Source organism: Buteo buteo, chromosome 21, assembly GCF_964188355.1.
Source record: "Buteo buteo chromosome 21, bButBut1.hap1.1, whole genome shotgun sequence".
Taxonomy (NCBI): domain Eukaryota; kingdom Metazoa; phylum Chordata; class Aves; order Accipitriformes; family Accipitridae; genus Buteo; species Buteo buteo.
The window spans coordinates 14,751,250-14,770,220 of NC_134191.1; the positions used below are offsets into that span (position 1 = coordinate 14,751,250).

The 18,971-nt window shown below is 69.1% G+C and overlaps 1 protein-coding gene across 1 annotated transcript in view; it reads right to left on the reverse strand.

Annotated features, from left to right (window-relative positions):
• Positions 1–18,971, reverse strand: part of COL7A1 (collagen type VII alpha 1 chain) — a 36,872-nt gene that overhangs the window by 15,067 nt on the left and 2,834 nt on the right. Inside the window, exons 2-64 of the mRNA XM_075053472.1 lie at positions 17,630–17,765; positions 15,197–15,287; positions 14,909–15,089; positions 14,673–14,832; positions 14,482–14,575; positions 14,238–14,396; positions 13,861–14,024; positions 13,632–13,761; positions 13,417–13,539; positions 12,624–12,773; positions 11,809–11,928; positions 11,540–11,686; positions 11,208–11,324; positions 10,977–11,126; positions 10,643–10,771; positions 10,409–10,555; positions 10,118–10,243; positions 9,903–10,046; positions 9,695–9,820; positions 9,475–9,621; positions 9,267–9,395; positions 9,039–9,185; positions 8,727–8,846; positions 8,494–8,640; positions 8,275–8,411; positions 8,069–8,195; positions 7,846–7,989; positions 7,605–7,765; positions 7,452–7,499; positions 7,272–7,298; positions 7,113–7,157; positions 6,825–6,917; positions 6,426–6,497; positions 6,016–6,051; positions 5,886–5,939; positions 5,587–5,655; positions 5,382–5,495; positions 5,048–5,074; positions 4,861–4,914; positions 4,706–4,768; positions 4,520–4,579; positions 4,334–4,369; positions 4,153–4,197; positions 3,891–3,926; positions 3,726–3,770; positions 3,570–3,605; positions 3,463–3,489; positions 3,330–3,362; positions 3,059–3,130; positions 2,897–2,956; positions 2,724–2,759; positions 2,435–2,515; positions 2,255–2,290; positions 2,139–2,183; positions 1,968–2,039; positions 1,778–1,822; positions 1,645–1,671; positions 1,520–1,561; positions 771–851; positions 573–608; positions 436–471; positions 270–350; positions 38–73 (exon numbers count right to left, since the gene is read on the reverse strand). Of these exons, the coding sequence (XP_074909573.1) occupies positions 38–73; positions 270–350; positions 436–471; positions 573–608; positions 771–851; positions 1,520–1,561; positions 1,645–1,671; positions 1,778–1,822; positions 1,968–2,039; positions 2,139–2,183; positions 2,255–2,290; positions 2,435–2,515; positions 2,724–2,759; positions 2,897–2,956; positions 3,059–3,130; positions 3,330–3,362; positions 3,463–3,489; positions 3,570–3,605; positions 3,726–3,770; positions 3,891–3,926; positions 4,153–4,197; positions 4,334–4,369; positions 4,520–4,579; positions 4,706–4,768; positions 4,861–4,914; positions 5,048–5,074; positions 5,382–5,495; positions 5,587–5,655; positions 5,886–5,939; positions 6,016–6,051; positions 6,426–6,497; positions 6,825–6,917; positions 7,113–7,157; positions 7,272–7,298; positions 7,452–7,499; positions 7,605–7,765; positions 7,846–7,989; positions 8,069–8,195; positions 8,275–8,411; positions 8,494–8,640; positions 8,727–8,846; positions 9,039–9,185; positions 9,267–9,395; positions 9,475–9,621; positions 9,695–9,820; positions 9,903–10,046; positions 10,118–10,243; positions 10,409–10,555; positions 10,643–10,771; positions 10,977–11,126; positions 11,208–11,324; positions 11,540–11,686; positions 11,809–11,928; positions 12,624–12,773; positions 13,417–13,539; positions 13,632–13,761; positions 13,861–14,024; positions 14,238–14,396; positions 14,482–14,575; positions 14,673–14,832; positions 14,909–15,089; positions 15,197–15,287; positions 17,630–17,765 (5,659 nt within the window). The remainder of the gene's footprint in view (positions 1–37; positions 74–269; positions 351–435; positions 472–572; positions 609–770; positions 852–1,519; positions 1,562–1,644; positions 1,672–1,777; positions 1,823–1,967; positions 2,040–2,138; positions 2,184–2,254; positions 2,291–2,434; positions 2,516–2,723; positions 2,760–2,896; positions 2,957–3,058; positions 3,131–3,329; positions 3,363–3,462; positions 3,490–3,569; positions 3,606–3,725; positions 3,771–3,890; positions 3,927–4,152; positions 4,198–4,333; positions 4,370–4,519; positions 4,580–4,705; positions 4,769–4,860; positions 4,915–5,047; positions 5,075–5,381; positions 5,496–5,586; positions 5,656–5,885; positions 5,940–6,015; positions 6,052–6,425; positions 6,498–6,824; positions 6,918–7,112; positions 7,158–7,271; positions 7,299–7,451; positions 7,500–7,604; positions 7,766–7,845; positions 7,990–8,068; positions 8,196–8,274; positions 8,412–8,493; positions 8,641–8,726; positions 8,847–9,038; positions 9,186–9,266; positions 9,396–9,474; positions 9,622–9,694; positions 9,821–9,902; positions 10,047–10,117; positions 10,244–10,408; positions 10,556–10,642; positions 10,772–10,976; positions 11,127–11,207; positions 11,325–11,539; positions 11,687–11,808; positions 11,929–12,623; positions 12,774–13,416; positions 13,540–13,631; positions 13,762–13,860; positions 14,025–14,237; positions 14,397–14,481; positions 14,576–14,672; positions 14,833–14,908; positions 15,090–15,196; positions 15,288–17,629; positions 17,766–18,971) is intronic.

Below are 18,971 nucleotides of genomic sequence, written 5' to 3' on the forward strand. Positions count from 1 at the left end.
AGCATAACCCAAACCCGCCCTCTCCGGAGCTACTTACATCCCGGCCAGGGTCCCCCTGCTTCCCTGGGTCTCCCTGCAGACAAGGAGGAGGTGAGAGCAGGGACACCCCTGTCCTGCCACGGACCCCCCACGAGCACCTTCAGCCCGAAGCGGAGAGTGTCCGGGGGGGGGGGGGGGGCAGCTCCTCCCACCCCATCGTCCCTCCATCCCACAGCCCCCACCCGTGGTGCTCAGGGGTGGCCGTGCCCCCCACCCCGGACGATGCTCACCCGCAGCCCAGGGGGGCCCGGGGGCCCAGGTTTGCCTTCCAGCCCGTTGCGGCCATCCACACCCGGTGGGCCACGGTCCCCCTGTAAGAGAGCAGGGCAGGAGGGCTGAAGCCATGGGGCGAGATGGGGGTGCCATGGGGCAGCCGCCAGCCCCCAGCCCCCTCACCTTCTCTCCTGGCAGGCCTCGGTCCCCGGGGTCACCCTGCGGGGTGGGAAGAGGAGTGAGCATCGTCCCCCCTGAACGGGAGCTGAGCAGGGTGCGGACACCCCAGTCAGACCCCCAAGGGGAAGGGGGGCACTCACCCGTGCACCAGGGGGGCCGCGGGGACCCTCCACGCCCTGCAAGAGAGAGACATGCTCAGCAGTAGGGCATGGGGGTAAAAGGAGGGGGTCCTGGGTGCTCGCCCACCAGCTCCTGCACACCAGGACCCCTGGCTTTCCGGCAGAACGTTGCCCGCCTTGCTGTCCCGCTGCCTCCCACACCAGAGACCCGGCACCTACCCTCTCTCCGGGCAGGCCAGCGGAGCCGGCATCGCCGCGGGCTCCCTTGGCACCGTCCTCGCCAGGATCCCCAGGGTCCCCCTGCCAGGGAAGGGCACAGCAGTTAGAGGGTACTGCCGTACTGCCGCGCCGCCGGCGCAAATGCCTGTGCCGAGCCGGTGCCAGAGCCCATGCTGAGCATCTCTGCTTATGCTGCACAGTTTAAGGGCGGGATAATAGCAAAGGTCTCAAAATACGGGCATGGGATGAAAAAAGATGTTGCTGGGCTCAATGCAGGTCCTGGGTGGCCAGGTAGCGGTCGCAGAAGAAATGCAACAAGCAGCGCTGCTGAGCCAGGAGCCAGCTGAGCCACGGCTGGGGACTGCAATACCATCCAGCACAGAGCACGGCCTGTGGCCAAAACTGCCCCAAGCCTGAGCTGGCTTGTAAAAGCAAAAACACCCAGAGCGTAGGGTACAGCTGTGGGATCCCTATGGGACTAGGGACCCATGAGCGTGCTGGATCCTTCAAGGACCTCAGCCTTACAGGGACCTCCTACCCTGGCACCCTCCTCCCGGCAATGGGCAGGAGCATCATGTGCCCCCCGATCCCACATGGCTCGCAGCCGTGGTGTGCGTCGGCTCCACGCGGCAGGGGCTGTTTTGGGCAGGGAGGGCTTGGTGCACCAGGATCCCAGCGCACAGGCAGAGCCCAGCGGGGGACAGCGCAGGACACCCCACCACCAGCATCCCAGGGGACCCACTCGTTACCTTCTCACCCTTCTCCCCCGCTCCTCCAAGCCCCACGTCAACCTGTGGGGCAGAGAGGGGCTGTCAGAGCACACGGGGCCGGGCACCAGCCCGTGGGCAGGGAGAGGGGTGGGGGCAGAACTTACGGTTCGTCCTGGGGGTCCGGGAGGCCCCTGAAAGAAGGGCGAGGGAAGCGGGTTAAGGGGAGCTGGCATGGCCCCAGCGAGGGCAGGGGTGGCTCCAGGGTGGGGGCAAAGCATGTGGCCCCGCGTCACTCACCGGCTCCCCACGGTCACCCTTGCTCCCTGGCGCTCCGGGGATGCCCTGTGGGAAAGAGGGACAGGGTGAGGGGAGGAGGGGACGCGAGACGCCATGGGGTACCCCTGGGATAAGGGTGGGCGCGGGGCAATGGGGTGAGTGGGGTGGTGGGTGCCCACGGGGCAGTGGGCGCACGCCAGGTGGTACTCACGTTCCTGCCTTCGGGACCTGGGTCCCCTGAGTCACCCTTCTCCCCGGGGGGGCCGCGGTAGCCGGGGAGGCCCTGGGTGGAGGGCAGAGGGAGGGTATGTGTTAGCAGGAGCCACCCCGAGGCCACTGGGCATCTTGCCTGCCCCAGGGTGCCCGCCAGCCCTGCACTTACCCGGGGGCCCCTGTCTCCGGGTTTGCCAGGCAGACCCGCTTCACCCTGTGGGAATAGAGATGGTGAGTGGGGGGCAGCAGGGAGGGGGGCAGTGGTCCCAGGGGGTACTCGCTTACCGGGGTACCTTCGTCACCCTTCTCTCCACGCTCTCCCTGCGGCACAGGTCAGCGGACGCCAGCCAGGAGGAGAAAAGCACAAGTCACCAGCATCCTCCTGCTCCCTGCCAGCCCCCCAACTCCTCAGTGCCATGGTGCCCCACGGCCCCCACTCCCATCGCCCCCCTCGCCCCACGCTACCTCCTTGCCACGCAGCCCGGTCTGCCCCGGGGCACCAGCTCGGCCCGGCTCTCCCTTCTCCCCTGGCTCCCCCGGGTCGCCCTAGACAAGGGGGGAAGGGGCAGTGGGTCAGGGCAGCACGGGGGGACCACAGGGGCTGCCGGGGGGAGCAGGGGCTCAGCACGGCACCCTCCACTCCCCAGAGCCGCATCGTGGCACAGCCTGCAGGGACAGCCCCTCCAGAGCCCAATGGACGGATGGATGGATGGACAGATGGACGGAGGGGCAATGCCTCCTGCAGTGACATTACCTTTGGGCCGCTCCTGCCCGTGAGGCCAACGATACCCTGGGTGTTGGAGAGGGAAAGCACTTGTCACCGGGGACCTGGGCGGCCCCGTGCCGGGGGACTGACTGGGGCCACGAGCCGGTGCCCCCAGGGCAGACCCTGGCCAGCCCCAGCCCTTGGGGTGCACCCAGACTCACCCGATCGCCCTGCTCGCCTTTGGGACCAGCCGGCCCCGGGATGCTCAAGCCAGGGGCGCCCTAGACACAAAGGGATGCAGCGTGGAGCAACGGCACGGGCACCATGAACCCGGGGGGGCTGTGCCATGCCCCCTGTGCGCCCCGACCCCAGGCAGTACTCACACGGGCACCTTTATCTCCTGCATCGCCCTTGGGGCCAGGAGGTCCTTCTGGTCCTGGGAAGCCTCTGTCACCCTGGAGCAGATGAAACGGCACCATCAGCCCCCCACCACCACCCCCTTCCCCCCACCTCAGCTAGGGACAGCCAGGCCTGGGGACCAGCACGGGCATCCCCTCGGGTCGATGTCCAGCTGTGCAATCCCCCTCCCCAGCCCACGGCCATGCCCAGGGAGTGCCGGCACAGGGCCAGGGGGCATGGCCGGGGCAGGGTTACCTTCTCTCCTCCAACGCCGGGCACACTGGGAGCCTGGGGGAGAAGCAGAGGGGACAGCGCTGGGCACTGCCCACAGCTCCCTGTCCCAGGGCTGGGGCAGGCAGATGTAGACCCACCGGGCAGCATCACTTACCGGCTTGCCGGGTGGTCCTGGATCGCCCTGTGGAGAGATGGGTGTCATTGCCAGCCCCTTCCCCAGCAGCCCCCTACCACCCCACTGGGAACCCACTTTGCCCTCACCTTCTCACCCCGGGGGCCAGCCGGTCCTGGAGCTCCCTGTGGTGAGAGAAGAGACCTCAGAGGGCTGGTGGTCCCTGGGGACTCGCACCTGGGGCATAGCAGCCCCCGCTCCCGGGGTGCTGGGTCCACAGCACCGCTGCCACTGCTCCCACTCACCTCTCTGCCTGATGGCCCAGGGCGCCCTGGGGCTCCCGCCTCGCCCTGGAGGAGGGGAGGAAGAGGAAGGTGTCAGGGGCATCCTCCCACCCCGTGCCAGGGCGGCTGCTCCAAGGCAGGGCAGGCATTGCCCCAGCGTGGCCGCAGCTTCCCCAGCTCACCTACCTTCTCACCCTCGGGGCCCGGCACGCCGCGGTCCCCCTGCAGAGTGAAGCAGAAGAGGGTTTCAGGGAGCCTTCCTCCCTCCATGCCATGCTGCCCCCACCGCACGTGCTGCCCCAGAACCCTTCGGGGCCCAGCCCCAAATCGCATCCAAGATCACTGGGCTCCGACAGCAATGCCCAGGCACAGCCACCGCAGGGCTGCAGGGACACCAGGACCTGCCAATGCTTCTGAATGGCACGATCCTGCTCTGGCACTGTCTCACCTTCTCGCCGATCTCTCCCAGCTCGCCTGGTGCCCCACGGTCTCCCTGACACAGCAAGAAGATGGGGTCAGGGGCAGCAGGACCCGCAGGGGATGGCAGGGGTCCCGGCACAGCACCCAGACCCCTTTTCTCCCTGCTGAAGGCAAGGCGAGAGCATCCCTTTGGTCCCCACACCACTCACCTTCCTGCCCTGCTCTCCCGGCGGTCCCCGAGGGCCCTGCAAAGGAGGATGGAGAAGATGTCACCTCTGGCGTGGCAGGGCAAACGCCCAGGCTGGCTGGAGCGGGAGCCCTCTGGGGTACCTTCAGGGCTCGGCTCACCAGCGAGGCCAGCTCCTGCCTGCCTTACCTTCTCTTGGAAAACTCACCCGGTCTCCTGGGTCCCCGGGGCGGCCGGGCGGCCCTGGGAAACCTTCTTTGCTGTCACCCTGAGGATTAGGAAAGGAAACAGCCATGCCCATGAGATGGGGATGCCCATGAGATGGGGACGGGCATCCCCGCTGGAGAGCGGTACGGGGTCTGGCCCCAGCAGAGCATCCCCACCGCCCTCTTACCTTCTCTCCCCTCAGGCCGGGGGGTCCGGCAGGTCCCCGGGGCCCAGGGTCCCCAGGCAGGCCCTGCAAGAGAGCACAGCTCAGCGCCAGGGACACACAACTGGCACAGCCCCGCTCCCCTCTGCCATCCCTGCTGGCTCAGGTGCCGGACTCACCGGGGGGCCAGGCTCCCCTCGAGGTGCTGTGCCATCCACAAGTCCGGGGGGACCCTGCAGAGACAGGGGTCAGCTCCTGTGTGACAGCCTGGGAGGGCTCAGACCTTCCCAACTGCAGTGCCCTCAGGCACCCACAGGACCTCTGTCCAGGAGGGCAGAGGAGCCAGGGAAACACAGAGCCACTCACCCTCTCCCCTCGGTCACCCTTCTCCCCCTGCAAAAGCAAAAAAAAAAGTACGTAAGGACAGGTCTGGGCTCTTCCCATGCCCCCTCAAATGGAAAGCGGGAATCTGCTGGACAGAGCCCATCATGAGTGGTATCAGGGCGCATGTGTGCCATGTGCCTCTGCACGCTGCCCAGCACCAGAAACAGCTCGTGCGTGTTTATGTGTGCGTGGGCACAGCCCATGAGTGGGACCAGGACCACTGCACAGAGGAGCAGCTTCAAGCTGCTGGCTGTCCCTCCATCCATCTGTCCACATGTCCCCCAGCCGTCCCCGCGCAGCACCAGGGGGCACGTACCTTCACGAACTCTCCCGGAGGTCCTGGCGGCCCCATGGGTCCAAGCGGACCGGGGGGGCCTGGATCACCAAACGGTCCCCGTGGACCAGGGCTCCCAGGCGGGCCAGGGCTGCCCTGGAGGACAGAGATGCTCTGTTAGCAGGGGCTGTGGCATGAGCTGGGGGTGCTGGCAGAGACCCCCTGGTATCACCACCCCCATACCTACCGGTGTGCCCGGCTCCCCTTTCCGGCCTGGCAGCCCCTGTGTTCCATCCACGATCACCCTGGGCTCTCCCTGAGTGAGGAGGGGGAGGAAAAATCAGTGTCCCTGTGTGCCCTGTCGTGTCCCCAGTGCAGGATGGGGGCTACAGTGCCACAAGGCCAGCAGCCCAGCAGGGAGATGAGGAGACCCTGGGGTCACCCAGACACCAAATAACAGGAGATGCCAGGGGCTGAGAAGTGCCCATCAGGGTCCCCGCTGCTCCCCAGGGACCCCCGCAGGGCAGCCCCATGCCCATGACCTACCGGCTCGCCTTTCTCCCCCTTCGGGCCAGAAAGCCCCATCGGCCCCCGTGGCCCCTGGGAAAGAAAGACGAGAGTGAGGGGGGAGGTGCAGGTGGGGAGCAGGGATGGGTAGGGATGGGGCCATACTCACAGGATCCCCTCGGAGGCCAGGGATGCCCTGGGTACCCTGGAAAACAACAGCTCAGGAGATGAATGTGTGTCCCTGCCAGCCAGAGGAGCGAGGATGGGATGGGATGGGAGGGGATGGGATGGGATGGGATGGGATGGGATGGGACGGGATGGAACGGGATGGGATGGAACGGGATGGGATGGAACGGGATGGGATGGGAGCTCCAGCCAAGTCAGGGATGGACAGTCGCTGCCCAGTACACTTGGCCTGGGACACACACACAGGGGACAGCAATGACCCTACCAGCTATGGAGACTCCCCGGCACAAGGAAAGGGTAGGCAGAGGCTGGTGCAGGGAGCAGGCAGGGCAGGCAGGGTGATGGGAAGAGCCCACCATGCAGCAGCAAACTCAGGGAGACATCCCCACTTACTGGCTGGCCAGGGGATCCGGGGTTCCCAGGGCGGCCAGGGCTTCCTGGTGTCCCGTCAGCTCCAGGTAATCCCTGTGGGAGAAAGGAGCATCACACCAGTGTCCAGTGCATGCTGGCACTGCCAGACCCCCCCCCCCAGTGCCCCAGACAGTGCTAGTCCTGGCACTGGGAGCCCAGGACAGCCCCACGGGTGAGCCAGGTCTCGGGGTGCCTTTCCCGTGTGTGCTGAGTTAGGGTGTGAGGGAGCAGCATGGGGCAGGACCAGGGCTCCCCAAGAAGATCCTCCAGCCTGGGTGAGGAGGAGGGAAGGACGAGGGGCAGAGAGAGACCCCCACGGGGCTGGGTCCCTGTGCCTGGGGACCCAGGGGGCATCTGGGTGAGGGGATTGGAGGTACTCACCCTGTCCCCCTTCTTGCCTGGCCGCTCGATGCTCTCTCCTGGCAGACCCCGTGGGCCAGCAGGTCCTGGAGGGCCAGGCAGCCCAGGGCGGCCCTGGAGGGACAGCGGAGAGGACGGGCTGGGTGGCGGGCAGTAGCCAAGGGACATTCCCTTCTCCGTCCCTGCAGTCAGGGCTGGACAGGTCCCTGCCTTGGCACACACCCACAGGCAGGACAAGGGGACCTGGGGGCCATGTTGCTGCCCCCCACCAGGGACCTGCCCCCCATCTCCCCCCCAGCAGGACTTTACCGGCTCGCCGGGGGGGCCCGGCTGCCCCGCGCGTCCTTGCAGTCCCTGTGGAGACAAAGCCAGTGCTGACCATCCCCTCTGGGCTGGCATCAGTGAGGTTTGGGGGGACAGAGCCCCCCCCCAGAGCCACCAGCAGTGGGGAGACACCCAAACACTCACCGTCTCTCCACGCTCCCCCTTTTCGCCCTGCAAAGGGACAGAAGGAACAGGTTAGCGGCTGTACTCCCGTGCTCGGCTCCCCACTGCACTGCTGCCATCAGCAAGTTTGGGGGTCCCTGAGCCCTGGTGGCATGGCACGGCACGGCACGGCACGGCACGGCACGGCACGGGGATGCTCACCCTAGGGCACTGCACAGTACAGGGCTTTGGCTTTGGCTCTGGCTCCGGCTGGCAAGACAAGGGAAGCCTGTGTGAACCCAGGCATAGGAGAAGCCCCTGGCCCCCGTGGGGCTGCTCCTGCTCTGCACCCCCTGGGGCACCCTGACCCCTTACCCTGGTAGAGATGATGGTGCAGAGGTCGTCAGTGAGCTCCCCCTCCAGCTCTGCCAGGGTGCCGCTGTCGTGGTAGAGGTACCGCGGGTCCTCGCCGGTGACCACGCGCCGGAGCTGCTCCCGGTCCGCCCCCTCCAAGCCCACCGCCAGCACCCGGATCCCTGAGTCGAGAGCACCCTCAGCGCCCCACAGGACACAGCCCCCTCTGTACGCACCCCGCTGGGACCCCATCCATCCTCACCCCCGGCCTTGACATCCCTGGCTGCGGCGATGGCATCGTCCCCAGAGGGGCTGTCGGCCAGGACCACCAGCACCGCCGGCACACCGGCCCGGCGCCCCGCGCTGGGGCTCAGCAAGTAGGTCCTGGCGAAGGTGATGGCTGCCCCTAGGGAAGGAGAAGGAGCAGGGGGGCGGTCAGTGGGGTTCCACCAGCTGCTGCCCCGGCTCCCAGCGCAGCCCCTCACCGATGGCGTTGCCGCTGGGCTCCTCGTAGCGCATGGTGCGAATCTGCTCCAGCACGGCGGGCAAGTCACTGGAGCGGTTGAGGAGCAGCCAGGGCAGGCTGCGGTAGCTGTACGTGGCCAGAGCCACCTGTGAGGGTGCAGGGGAGCAGTGGGCACCACTGCCCGCCCGCACCCCCAGGACCCCCGCCGCCGTGGCAGCACCCTACCTGGGTGCCCTCGGGGCCCAGGCGTCCCAAGGCGGACACGGTGTTGGAGAGGAGGGTGCGGACGGCATCAGCGCTGGAGGAGCTGTCGCGGGTGCCGTGGACGAGGAAGACGATGTCACCGCGGGCTTCCCTGCAGACTGTGGGGTACAGGGAAGGGGTGAAGCCGCCGGCAGAGCGGGGACAAGCCCGGCCCGTCCCCCCGGCGCGGCCTCACCGTACCCGTGCGCTCGCTGACAGAGGTCTCGGCACCCGGCGTGCTCCCCAGGACCGGGCGGAGGGTGAAGGTGTAGCGCTGCCCCAGGCGCAGTCCGGAGACCTGCTGGGAGCTGGCAGCGCCGGGCAGCGTCTGCCCTGTCTCCCCCCCAGCTGCCACCCAGGGGACAGAGTCAGGGGGACTGGCGAGCCCCCGTGGGGACGCTGCCCCCTGCCCTGGGGCTGTTCGCCCGCCTCACCTGCGGGGGGGGTCCAGGAGAGGACGTAGCTGGAGGCACCGGGGACGGGGGTCCAGGTGAGCGTCACCGAGTCTCTCCGCACATCCGTCACCCGCAGGCTGGTGACGTGCCCCGGGGCGGCTGCCGAGGAGGAGGAGGAGGAGGAGGAAAGAGTGTGCTGGCCCCATGGGGCAGCCCCCACCCCACTCCTGGCCCCCCAGCCATCACCCTCCCCCAGCCAGCGGCTGCGACAGCCCGGTCCCAGAACGCCCCTCCGGGCTCCAGCCCTGCGCCGGGGGTCCGATGCTCCCTTGGCCCCATGCAGCCCCTTACCGGTGATGGCGGTGACGGTGGCCGGCTCGCTCTCCCTGCCGCCAGCCAGGCTGGTGATGCTGATGTGGTAGCGCCGGCCTGGCTCCAGCCCCCCCAGGTCATAGGAGCCGGCAGCGGCTGGGAGCTGCTGGCTGCGTTGGGGCCCCCCTGGCCGGGAGGAGAGAGGGGTGAGGGGGCTGCGGCATGGGGGCTGGCGGGGATGCGGGGGCGCTGGCTGGCCAAGCTCACCCTCAGCCAGGCGCCAGACCAGGCGGTACCCGGCGCTGCCGGCCACCGGCACCCAGGCCAGGCGCAGGCGGTGCTCCGAGGCCTCTGTCACCTGGAAGCTGCTGACGGGGGGCAGCGGGGCTGCCTCCGCTGTGGGGCAGAGGAGCGGGCGTTAGGGGCAGGGGTGCCCGGTGCCACCCCGGGGTGCTGCCCCCCACCCAGCACTCACGGGTGGTGACGATGACGGAGACGGGGTTGCCCTCCCGGTTGCCAATGAGCGCCGTCACCTTCACGGTGTAGGAGACGCCGCCCTCCAGGTCGGGGATGTCGAAGGAGCTGGTGTGGCCGGGAACTCGCTGGCTGTTCTCCGAGCCCCCTGCCAAGGACCGCGGCGTCAGCCCTCTGCCCCACCGCCCTCGGGGCCCGTTCCCATCCTCACCCCACGGTACCGTCCCTGCGGCTCCACACCACACGGTAGGCAGTGGCTCCCGGCACGCCGACCCAGGTGACGCGGGCAACGTTGCTCCTGGACGCTTGCACCTCCAGCCGGGACACCGTCCCCACCTGCTCGGGTGCTGCGACACCGAGAGGGCCACTGTCACCCAGGCCCGGGGCAAGCGGCACCGGCTGGCACCAGTGGGTGAGGGGACACCTCACCTATCCGCCCCGTGGTGGTGACAGGGCTGCCCTCACGGCCATCCACTACAGCCGAGACGCCAACGGTGTAGACGATGCCGGCGCGCAGCCCCTCGATGGTGAAGGCAGTGGGGTCAGCGGGGAGGAAGCGGGATTGTTCCAGACCTAGGAGAGACGGTTGGACTAGGAAGGGCTCCGGCACCACTGCCGCGGCACCCCGTGGTCCCCGCACTCACCGTCGCTGCCTCGCCATGTCAGCAGGTAGCCCCCGGCGCCTGGCAGCCCTCGCCAAGTGACCCGCAGCTGGCTGGGACCGGCCTCCGTCACCCGCAGCTCCGAGATGCTGCCCACCGCCGGGTACTCTGCACCACCCCAGGGCACCGTGGTGTCACCTTGGGGTGCCTAGAGGGGTCTCGCGGCCACCCCAGTGCCCTGAGGGCTTGTGGGGGCACAGAGGACCAACACATGCCGGGGGGAGGAAAACACAGCGCCAGGACTCCCGACGGCAAACCCCGACGTGGACTTACTGAGGCGGACGGTGAGCGTGGCGGCATTGCCCTCCCGGCCGCCCGCCAGCGCCGAGACGCGCACCAGGTAGGCGATGCCCTCCCGGAGGTCACCCAGCTCCAGCCCCGTCTGGCTGCCCGGGACGCGCCTGGTCCTCTCGGTGCCATCTGCCGGGAGCGTGGCGGCCGCTGACCCTCAGCGCCAGCCGGCTGGGGTCCCCCAGGCGCTGCCTGCGCCCCTGCCCACAGACTCACCCTGGTTGTTGCGCACCACCACTTTGTACTCGGTGGCACCGGGGACGCCGGTCCAGCCCAGTCGCACCCGCCTGCCCGCCTCCTCAACGAGCCGCAGGTCCGACACGGTGCCCACGGGTGCCTCCACGCCTGCGAGTGGACACGGTGAAGCACGGCCGGAGCCGCAGAGCCCGGACGGCACGGCCCCCATCCTTACCCTGGGCCGTGACCAACGAGCTAGGGGTCTCATGGCCAAGGGGGTCTCTGGGCTGAGCAACGCCATGTGGGATGTCCCTCCATCTCAATGGCTTGGGAGGGTGGGGGACAAGCCAGGGGACCCGTGGCGGTCACTCACCCGTCTGGAAGGTGGTGACGGGGGTGGCCACCTCCCCACCATCATAGAGTGTGTAGAGGGTGATGCGGTACTCGGTGCCTGGCTGCAGCCCCATCAGCTGGTACGTGTTGGCGCTGCTGGGGAGCGACACTGTCCTGGGGGGCTCTGGTCCTGCGGGGAGGGGAGGGTCACTGCCGGCTGCCAGCATGGGGGGGGGGGATCTGTGGAGGGGTCCGGGCACCCCAAGCCCACCTGTGGCTCTCTTCCACTCCAGACGGTAGCCACGGGCATCACGGGCACCGGTCCAGAGCACCTGGATGGACGTGGGGCCCAGGATGTTGGTTCGCAGCGTCTGCTCCGCTCCCACCTCTGCAAGAGGGACCCCGTGGGCCAGGCTGCCCTGTGCCACTCTGCTGCTGGCCACCCACCACGGTGTGTCCCCGGCCCCCGCACACAGCCGGGTGGGGAGCATCGCCGTGGTGTGGGGCCAAGGGTGCTGGTCCCCACTCCATCCCGCGGCGGTGGCACCGGGGGCAGAGCCAGAGGCCAGCGGCAGGTTCGCATCACCCATACCCACCACCTACCCGTCTTCTGCCGCACGGTGGCCGTGGGCCCCTCCAGCTGCCCAAAGAGCGGGGCCACCATCACCACGTAGTCAGTGTTGGGCTGTAGCCCCCCCAGCACGTGCGACGTCCGCCCGGCATCCAGGTCCACCCTGTGCCTGTCCTGCCCTGTGAGAGCCAGCACAGCAGTCTTTTGGGGGGTCCGGGCAGTGGGTACCACCACCCTGCTCCTGTCCCTCCTCCCTGGGGCCACCAGCAGAAGGGGTGCAAGCTCTGGGACGGGCACCTACCTGTGAGAGTCGCCCAGGAGAGCCGGTAGCCGGTGGCACCGCCGACGGGCTGCCAGGCCAGCAGCATGCTCTGCGCCGAGATGTTGTGGACGGCCAAGTGCTGCACACCCACCGGGCGCCCTGCGGGCGAGAGGTGCCCGTCGCATCCCCCACGTGAAAGCAGGGCAGGGGGCAGTGGGAAGCACCTTTGCCTGCAAACACGCCTGCTTTGATGGGGGGGAAGCCCCCTTGTCCCTGCTCATGGATGCTGAACCACACTGAGGTCACCGAGCGCAGCCCATGCCCGGGCAGCTCCTTCAAAGCACCGCAGCTCCAGCAAACTGGAGCCCGAACGCTTTCTGCTTAATGCCTTAAATACTTTCTGCAGGTTAAGGCTGCCTGGAGCAGCTGAAGGAATCAGTTTGCCAAATCTGAGGCTTGTAAAGGTGTTGCCCCGGGGCCTCACCCCTGCTCCTGCCCGGCAATGCTTTCTTCCCAAAGATCTCAGTGCTTGAATTTATAAAAAAAAAAAAACCTGCATTTTTTCAGTTGACATTTTTACATCACGTGGGGAAAGCCTCAGCGGAAACACTCCCATAAGGCTGTGAAGAAGCTGGGAGAGCACACAGTGCTGCATCCCCTCCGGGAGCACTTTTTGGGGCTCACAGCATCGCCGTGTAGTCGTGCTCGCCTGCATCCCCATCCCGCGCCCCCCCCCCAGGCAGCAATAGGCTGGGCAACCCCATCCCCATGGGACACGGTGACCGGAGGGGCATCCCCGTGCTGGGAACTCATCCCTGTCCCCGGCTGAGCCCAGGGCCAGGCGCCGTTCTTACGTGTCCGGGCGGTGAGGGTGGCGGGGACGGCGGGCTGCTGCGCGTAGCGGGGTCGGAGCGTCACCACGTACTCGGTGTCGGGGCGCAGGTTGCTCAGCGTGGCCGACTGCGCGCTGGCCCCCAGGCTCTTCTCTTCCCCCTGGGCTGCCCCTGGAGGGGGAGGTGGAGGGGTAAGGGTGGGCACGGGGGCACAGCACGTGCCGGGCCCGGCAGGGAAGGGGTGTCCGCGGGCCCGCACCTTGCCCCCGGGATGCCAGTCGGTGCCAGGGGTGGGGAGCGCTGGGAGAGGCTGGGATGGCGGCCAGGGCAGGGGCACCCATCGGAGCGCCCGGGGCCAGGGAGGGGCTTCCAGGTGCGCGGCTCCAGCCCAGCACCCGGCTGGGACGGGGGTCTGCCGCCCACCCCCCACGCGGAGCAACCGCAAGGGCACGCGCGCGCCTGCGCTCTCAGCCCCGGGCAGGGGCACCCATGGGGGCCGCCGGCCGTCACGCACACCCGTGCGAGCGCTTCGAGCCCTGCGCGTCAAAGCCTCCGGGCGTGGGAACACACACGCCGCCTCCACGCCTCCGTACGCACACGTGCCCCGCAGCCTGCGCACGAGCGCCCGGCCGCCGCGGTGAGGGCAGGCGTGCACGCACCCACAGCGCTTTTGGCATGCACCCCCCGCATCACCCTCATGCACGCAATCCCCTTCCCCGAGCACGCACCCTGCCACGTCCTGCCCGCCCCACGGGGCTGTGCAAAGGTAGGGCATCCAGACAGGACCACCCGCTGGCGGGGAAAGTACCCTCACCTTGCACGGTGTAGCTGAGGCTGTAGCCCTGGGGGGGCTCGGGGCCAGGCTGCCAGGCCAGCCGCAGGAAGGTCGGTCCGGTCTCCACCACACGGAAATCCAGCACGGAGCCAGCACGGCTCTCTGGGGGCACAGGGAGCCAGGGATGAGCCCCCCAGCCCCACATGCCGTAGGCACCCGGCGCCTGCCCGCGTCCCCGTGGCACGGACACTCACGGGTGCGTGCTCGGCCGGACACCGACTCGCCGATGCTGTTGGCGTACTGGGCGGTGACCGTCACCAGGTACTCCGTCCCTGCGCGCAGCCCCCGCAGCACAGCGCTCGTCTCCCGCGGCCCCAGGCTCACCTGGGCAGGGACAGTGTCACCCCCCCTGCCATTCCCAGGCCACGCGTGGGGCCGCCAGGGACCCCCAGGGACTCGGAGCGGGCAGGTGGGAGCGCTTACCTCCTGCCTCTCTGCCACGATCGGCTGCCCCAGCCCCGTCAGCGGCACGCGCTGCACCCGGTAGCCGGTGACGGGGCCGCTGGCTGCCGTCCAGCGGATCCGCAGCTGGTCAAGGCCCCGCTCCAGGATCTCCATGTTGGAGGGTCCGGTGTGGCTCGGCCCATCTGTGGGGGACCACAGGAGCTGTCAGCTCCAGGGTGCACAGGGTGGCGGGGAATGCTTGCCGGGGTGGCACAGCCACGTTCCCAGCGGGACAGGACGGCCAGGAGGGCATTTTGGGGAGGATGGGTGCTAAGCGCGCACCGAGGGTGAGCGCAGCCTGGCAACCAGCACCGCCAGCACCCATACCCCACGGGAAGGAGGGCGAGTGCCCATACCCGTGAGGCGCAGGGTGCCCCCGACGCTCGTGCACACCCTGCGTGTCATTAGCGGCACCAGCGTCCCCAGCAGCTTGAAGTCACCAACATAGAAGAAGAAGGCATCGGTGGGCATCGAGGCCACACGCATCAGCTCCTTGTGGTCAGCGTTCTTGATCCCTGGCGGGGATGGAGATGATGGGTGAGGGCAGGGACCCTGAACCTGGGGGGACCCCCCCTCACCTGGCGCCAGAGCCTTGCTCACCCACAGCGAAGACCTTGATGCCCTGGCTCTTCAGCTTTGCTGCCGGCCCCTCAGCATCATCCTGGGACTTGCCATCCGTGATGAGGATGCAGATCTGCGGGGCCGGGCGAGAGCCGTGAGACCCAGCCCAGCACCCACAGACCCACCGCATCCCCTCCCAGGTGTCCCCAGGGCCACCGCCCTGCAGGTACCTGGGGGACCCCTGGCCGGAGCTGCGCGGGGCCGAAGAAGTTGTCAGCGACGTAGCGGAAGCCGGCACCGGTCCGTGTGTTGCCGCCCTTGTAGCTCAGCTGCTGGATGGCCCTCCGGACGCTCGTGCCGTCGGTGTGCTGGGAGAAGGAGAACTCCACCCTGGGGGGCGCAGGGGACGTGTCATCTCCCAGCCCTGCCGCTCCACTGTCCCGCACGCCCCCTGCCCGGGGCTCACCGTGGATCGTCGCTGTACTGCGCCACAGCGAAGCGCACCGCCTTCTCGCCCACCACCTGCACGAAGGGCCCCACCAGTTCGTCCATGAAGGTGCGGACGGCGCGGAAGTTGTTCCTGCCAATGCTGGATGAGCCGTCCACCAGGAAGACGATGTCGGCCTCCAGCACGTCCTCGCACACCGCTGCGGGGAGGTGAGAGCGCTCAGGGCACGGACCGGCACCATGGCACGGCGGTGCTGGGCCCCTCTCGCACCCCTGCCACCGTGTGCCCCCGGTGCTCTGCACCCACCTTGGCTCCTCTTCTGCGCTGTGGCAGCCGGGGGGCCCAGGAGCACCGGGAGCATGGCGAGGAGCAGGAGCCGGCCGCTCATCGTGGGAGCCTGCGGGAGAGGATGCTGCCACCACCACCCCACACCAGCCCCATGCCTCTGGGGACAGCGGTGACAGAGCGGCAGGGCCCGGGAGGGCCCAGCACCGTGCCGTGCCGGGACGCCTGGCAGCCTCAGGAAGGCAAGGCGTCAGCGCCACGCTGGGCACCACTGCTGGCACCCTTGGGTGCAGGGGACAGCCCCCGCTTTGGGTTAGGGCAGGGAGGCGGCAGGGCTGTACCCGGCCGCGTTACCGCACGTCGCCCACGCCGGAGAAGCGACCGGCAGCACCCAGCGCCCGCCCAGCACGCCGGGTCTGCCGGCTCACCGAAAAGCGCCGGGTGGGCAGCATCTGGCCTGCATCTGGCCGAGCGGGAGCGGTGCCGGTGGCTGCCCCACGGCAGGGCACGGGCCGTCGGCGGTGGCGGGTGCGGGAGGGCACGGTCGCGTGTGTGCCCCGCGCCTGGCCCCGCTCCAGCTCTCCCCGTTCAGCCTGGGCCGGGCCTGGCCCGCGGCCCCGTTCGCTGCCCCGGGGGTGCCGTGCCCCGGCCGGCGGGAGGCTGCCAGCCCCGGCTGCGGGGTGTGCGTGGGCTCTGCCTCCGCAAGCCCTTCCCGCTGCCTGCCCGCCCCACGCCTCGGCACCGGCGGCAGCTCACCCCGGCCGCTCCTGCCCACCCGGTCCCCCTCTACCTGCGGGGGCTCCCCACCACCCCGGGAAGGCTGCCAAAAGCGGGGTGCTCTAAGGCAGCGGGGAGCCGGGGTGGGCAAGCCCTGCCCGCGAAACCCCACGCAAGCCCCGCCGCTTCCCACGCACACGGGGGGGGGGGCACCCGGCCTGACACCACAGCGATGGCCACCCCGGGTCTCAGCCCAAGCACGGCCCCCGGACCGCCTGAACCCGGGAGGTGCGAGCCCGCCCCGGCGCGGGAGGGCGGACGAGCACCCACGGGTGCCCGCGTGGGGGGGGGGGGGGGCTCGGTCCTGCCCCACAGCACACACACACACACACCCCCCCCCTCCTGCAGCGGGACCCCCGCGACAGCCCCCCCCGCCCGCGGGCACTCACCCACCGCCCCCCGCGGGGCTGCACCGTGCCGAGCCGCGCCGCTCCGTGCCGAGCCGAGCCGAGCCGAGCCGGGCGCAGGCGGTGCCGGCGCGGAGCGGCCCCCGGCGCTCCCGCCCCTTTATTGAGGGCGGCCCGGAGCGCCGTGCCGGGGGGGGGGGGGGGGGGGGAAGCGGGAGAGGCCCCCGCCCAGCCCGGCCCCCCAAAAAGGGCTTTTCCCACCCGCCCGCCGGGGAGCGGAGGAAAGCGGCTTTTCGGGCTGTCCCCCACCAAAGTGCCACCCCTGGCTGTCCCGCCGGCTGCAGCCCCGGCAGGGGCTGTGGGGCTCCGGGATGGGGATGAAGCAGGAGGGGGTTGGACCCCCCGGAAGGGTTTCTGCCGGACTCGCCACAGAAACATCTGTGCGCGGCTGAGAGGGCCCTGGCGAGGCTCAAGGCAGTTTTCCCTCCAGCATCTCCATCCTCCACGTCCCGGGACCGTGGTAAGCAGCTCTGGGACCTGCCAGCCTGAAGCCGGCTGCACCCCGCCATCCGTCTTGGGGGAATGTGTCCCCGGGGACCTCAGGACACTGCCTGGTCCTGGGCAGAGCTGGACGGAGCTGCCATGGGGACCCAAGCCTTGGCCCCCTCCGGGTTAGAGCCTGGCTCTGAGCACCAGCCCTGGGAATGATGATGGTGGGGAAGGGCTGCTCCCCACGCCAGCACGGCTCCCACGAGGCTGCAGGACAGCCAGGCCTTGGCCAGGACCTTTCCTGCACCCTGCAGCTCACGGGGCCCGTCGCGTGGGACCTTAGCACCCATGGGGGCTGCGCTGGAGCCAGCTGTGGGGCATCCTCCCACTCTGCTCTGGACACCATCTCCCAGCGGCCACCAGATCAGACTGGTGGCCGAGACCTACCCCAGAGCTGGAGAAACACTCTGGAAAGCCACTGGTGGTGCGAGTGCAGCTGGTGGGAAGAGGTGAAAGGGAGAGGATGCCCAGCAAGGTAGGCAGGGTCCCCATGGCGCCCTGGCCTCACTCCCTGCCCACCCAGCAACTGGCAGGACTGTCCCCTGGGTCTGCTCCTTAGCCCAGGGTGCACCCCTGGCCCTCAGCGTGCCCCTCACCCCCAGGGCACACCATGGGACCACACTGCCCCTTGGGGTGCATCACGGTGCACCCCATGCTCCCCGCTGGTGCCTGTGCTCACCTGGGGCTGGCCCTGGCTCACGGCCCCAGCATGTGCCCCATGCCACCTCCTCTCTGTCCCCTTGGTCACCCCGCATCCCTCTGTCCCCAGCACCCCGTGTACCTGCGCCCTCCCGGCTGCCGGCCCAGGGGCTCCCCTCCGGCTCCTGGTGGGGCAGCGGGCAGGTCCGGGGGCATCTTCCTGTGGGCAGCGAGGGGAGCGACAGTGGGGGTCCCTGGGGCCCAGGGCCACCTCACAGCTGGGGGCCCGAGGCAGGGCCACCTGCCACTGAGCAAAGATGCTCCAGGGCTGGCTGCAGGCAACTTTCCCAGGCACACACTGTTCCCAAGCAGGGGAGGAGCGGCGATGCCCCCGCTCTTCTTAAAGGCGCAGCAAGCAGTGCATCCCCTCCTCTTCGTTAGCCTTCCTCTCATTAGGCCCCAGCCCCGGCCCCCAAACCTGGCCGGCCGGCTCCAAAGTTCACCGTGGCCACGGGTTTCCCCCTGCCTGCCCCAGCTCTGTGGGTCCGGCCGCAGGTCCAGCATCCCCAGGTCAGGACCGTCCCCAAACCCTCCTCCCGCCAGAGCTCGCTTAATGAAGGCAGGGCGGCCTGTCCCAATTAGACAAGGGGCTTCGTTAAACAGGGAGCAGAGGGGTCTGCCAAGGGCTCTGTGGCTGGCCCCGGGCCCGGAGCTGGTGGAGCAGCCCACGGCACGGTGCCGGCAGCCGGGCACGGGCGGCTGGGGGTCACCCCGGCTAACGGAGCGAGCATCGTCCAGCGGGCACTGCAGGCAGAGGCACCAGGGCAGCGATGCTTTGCAGCCATGCCGGGGGCTCTGCCTGCCACCTTGGCCCCCGGGAACGTGGCAGGGACCAGTGTGGGGTGGTCCCCAAACCCTGCTCCCCCATGGGTAGCCCAGGAGCATCTCGACCGTCTTGCCAGCAGCATCCCCCTTGCATTGGCACTGGAGGGAGGCATGCCGGGGTGCTGGGTCCCCAAAACCAGAGTGCCTCCCCTCCACAGTGTTTCCCAGCTCCCCCCCGACACACATACCAGGGCCAGGGAAGGAATCCGCGGCCCCGGGCGCGGGACGGTGCTGCCTCAGCGGAGGGAGAGCACCAGGTGCGCGTGACTCACGCAGCCGCCCCGCGCCGCTGCACGCCAGTCCCTCCGGGAACATCCCCAAAAGCTGCCGGCCCTTTCCCAAGCCTGGCGGGCTGGCAGCCAAGCCACTAGTCCTTACTCCCACAGCCCGGGCTTGGGGTTCCCCATCTCCCGGCTGGCTTGGCACCAGAGTACGTTGACTCCTCTCCACTGACACTGATCAAAGCTTGCAGGGCTGACCGTAACCCTGTCCCCTCACCTCTGCCTGCCCTGTGCATGCCACCCTGGTCCCCAAATGCCACTCGCCAGCTGGCCACGCACTCCCTATGGCACAGCCTCTGCTGCCCCATAAGTCTCAGA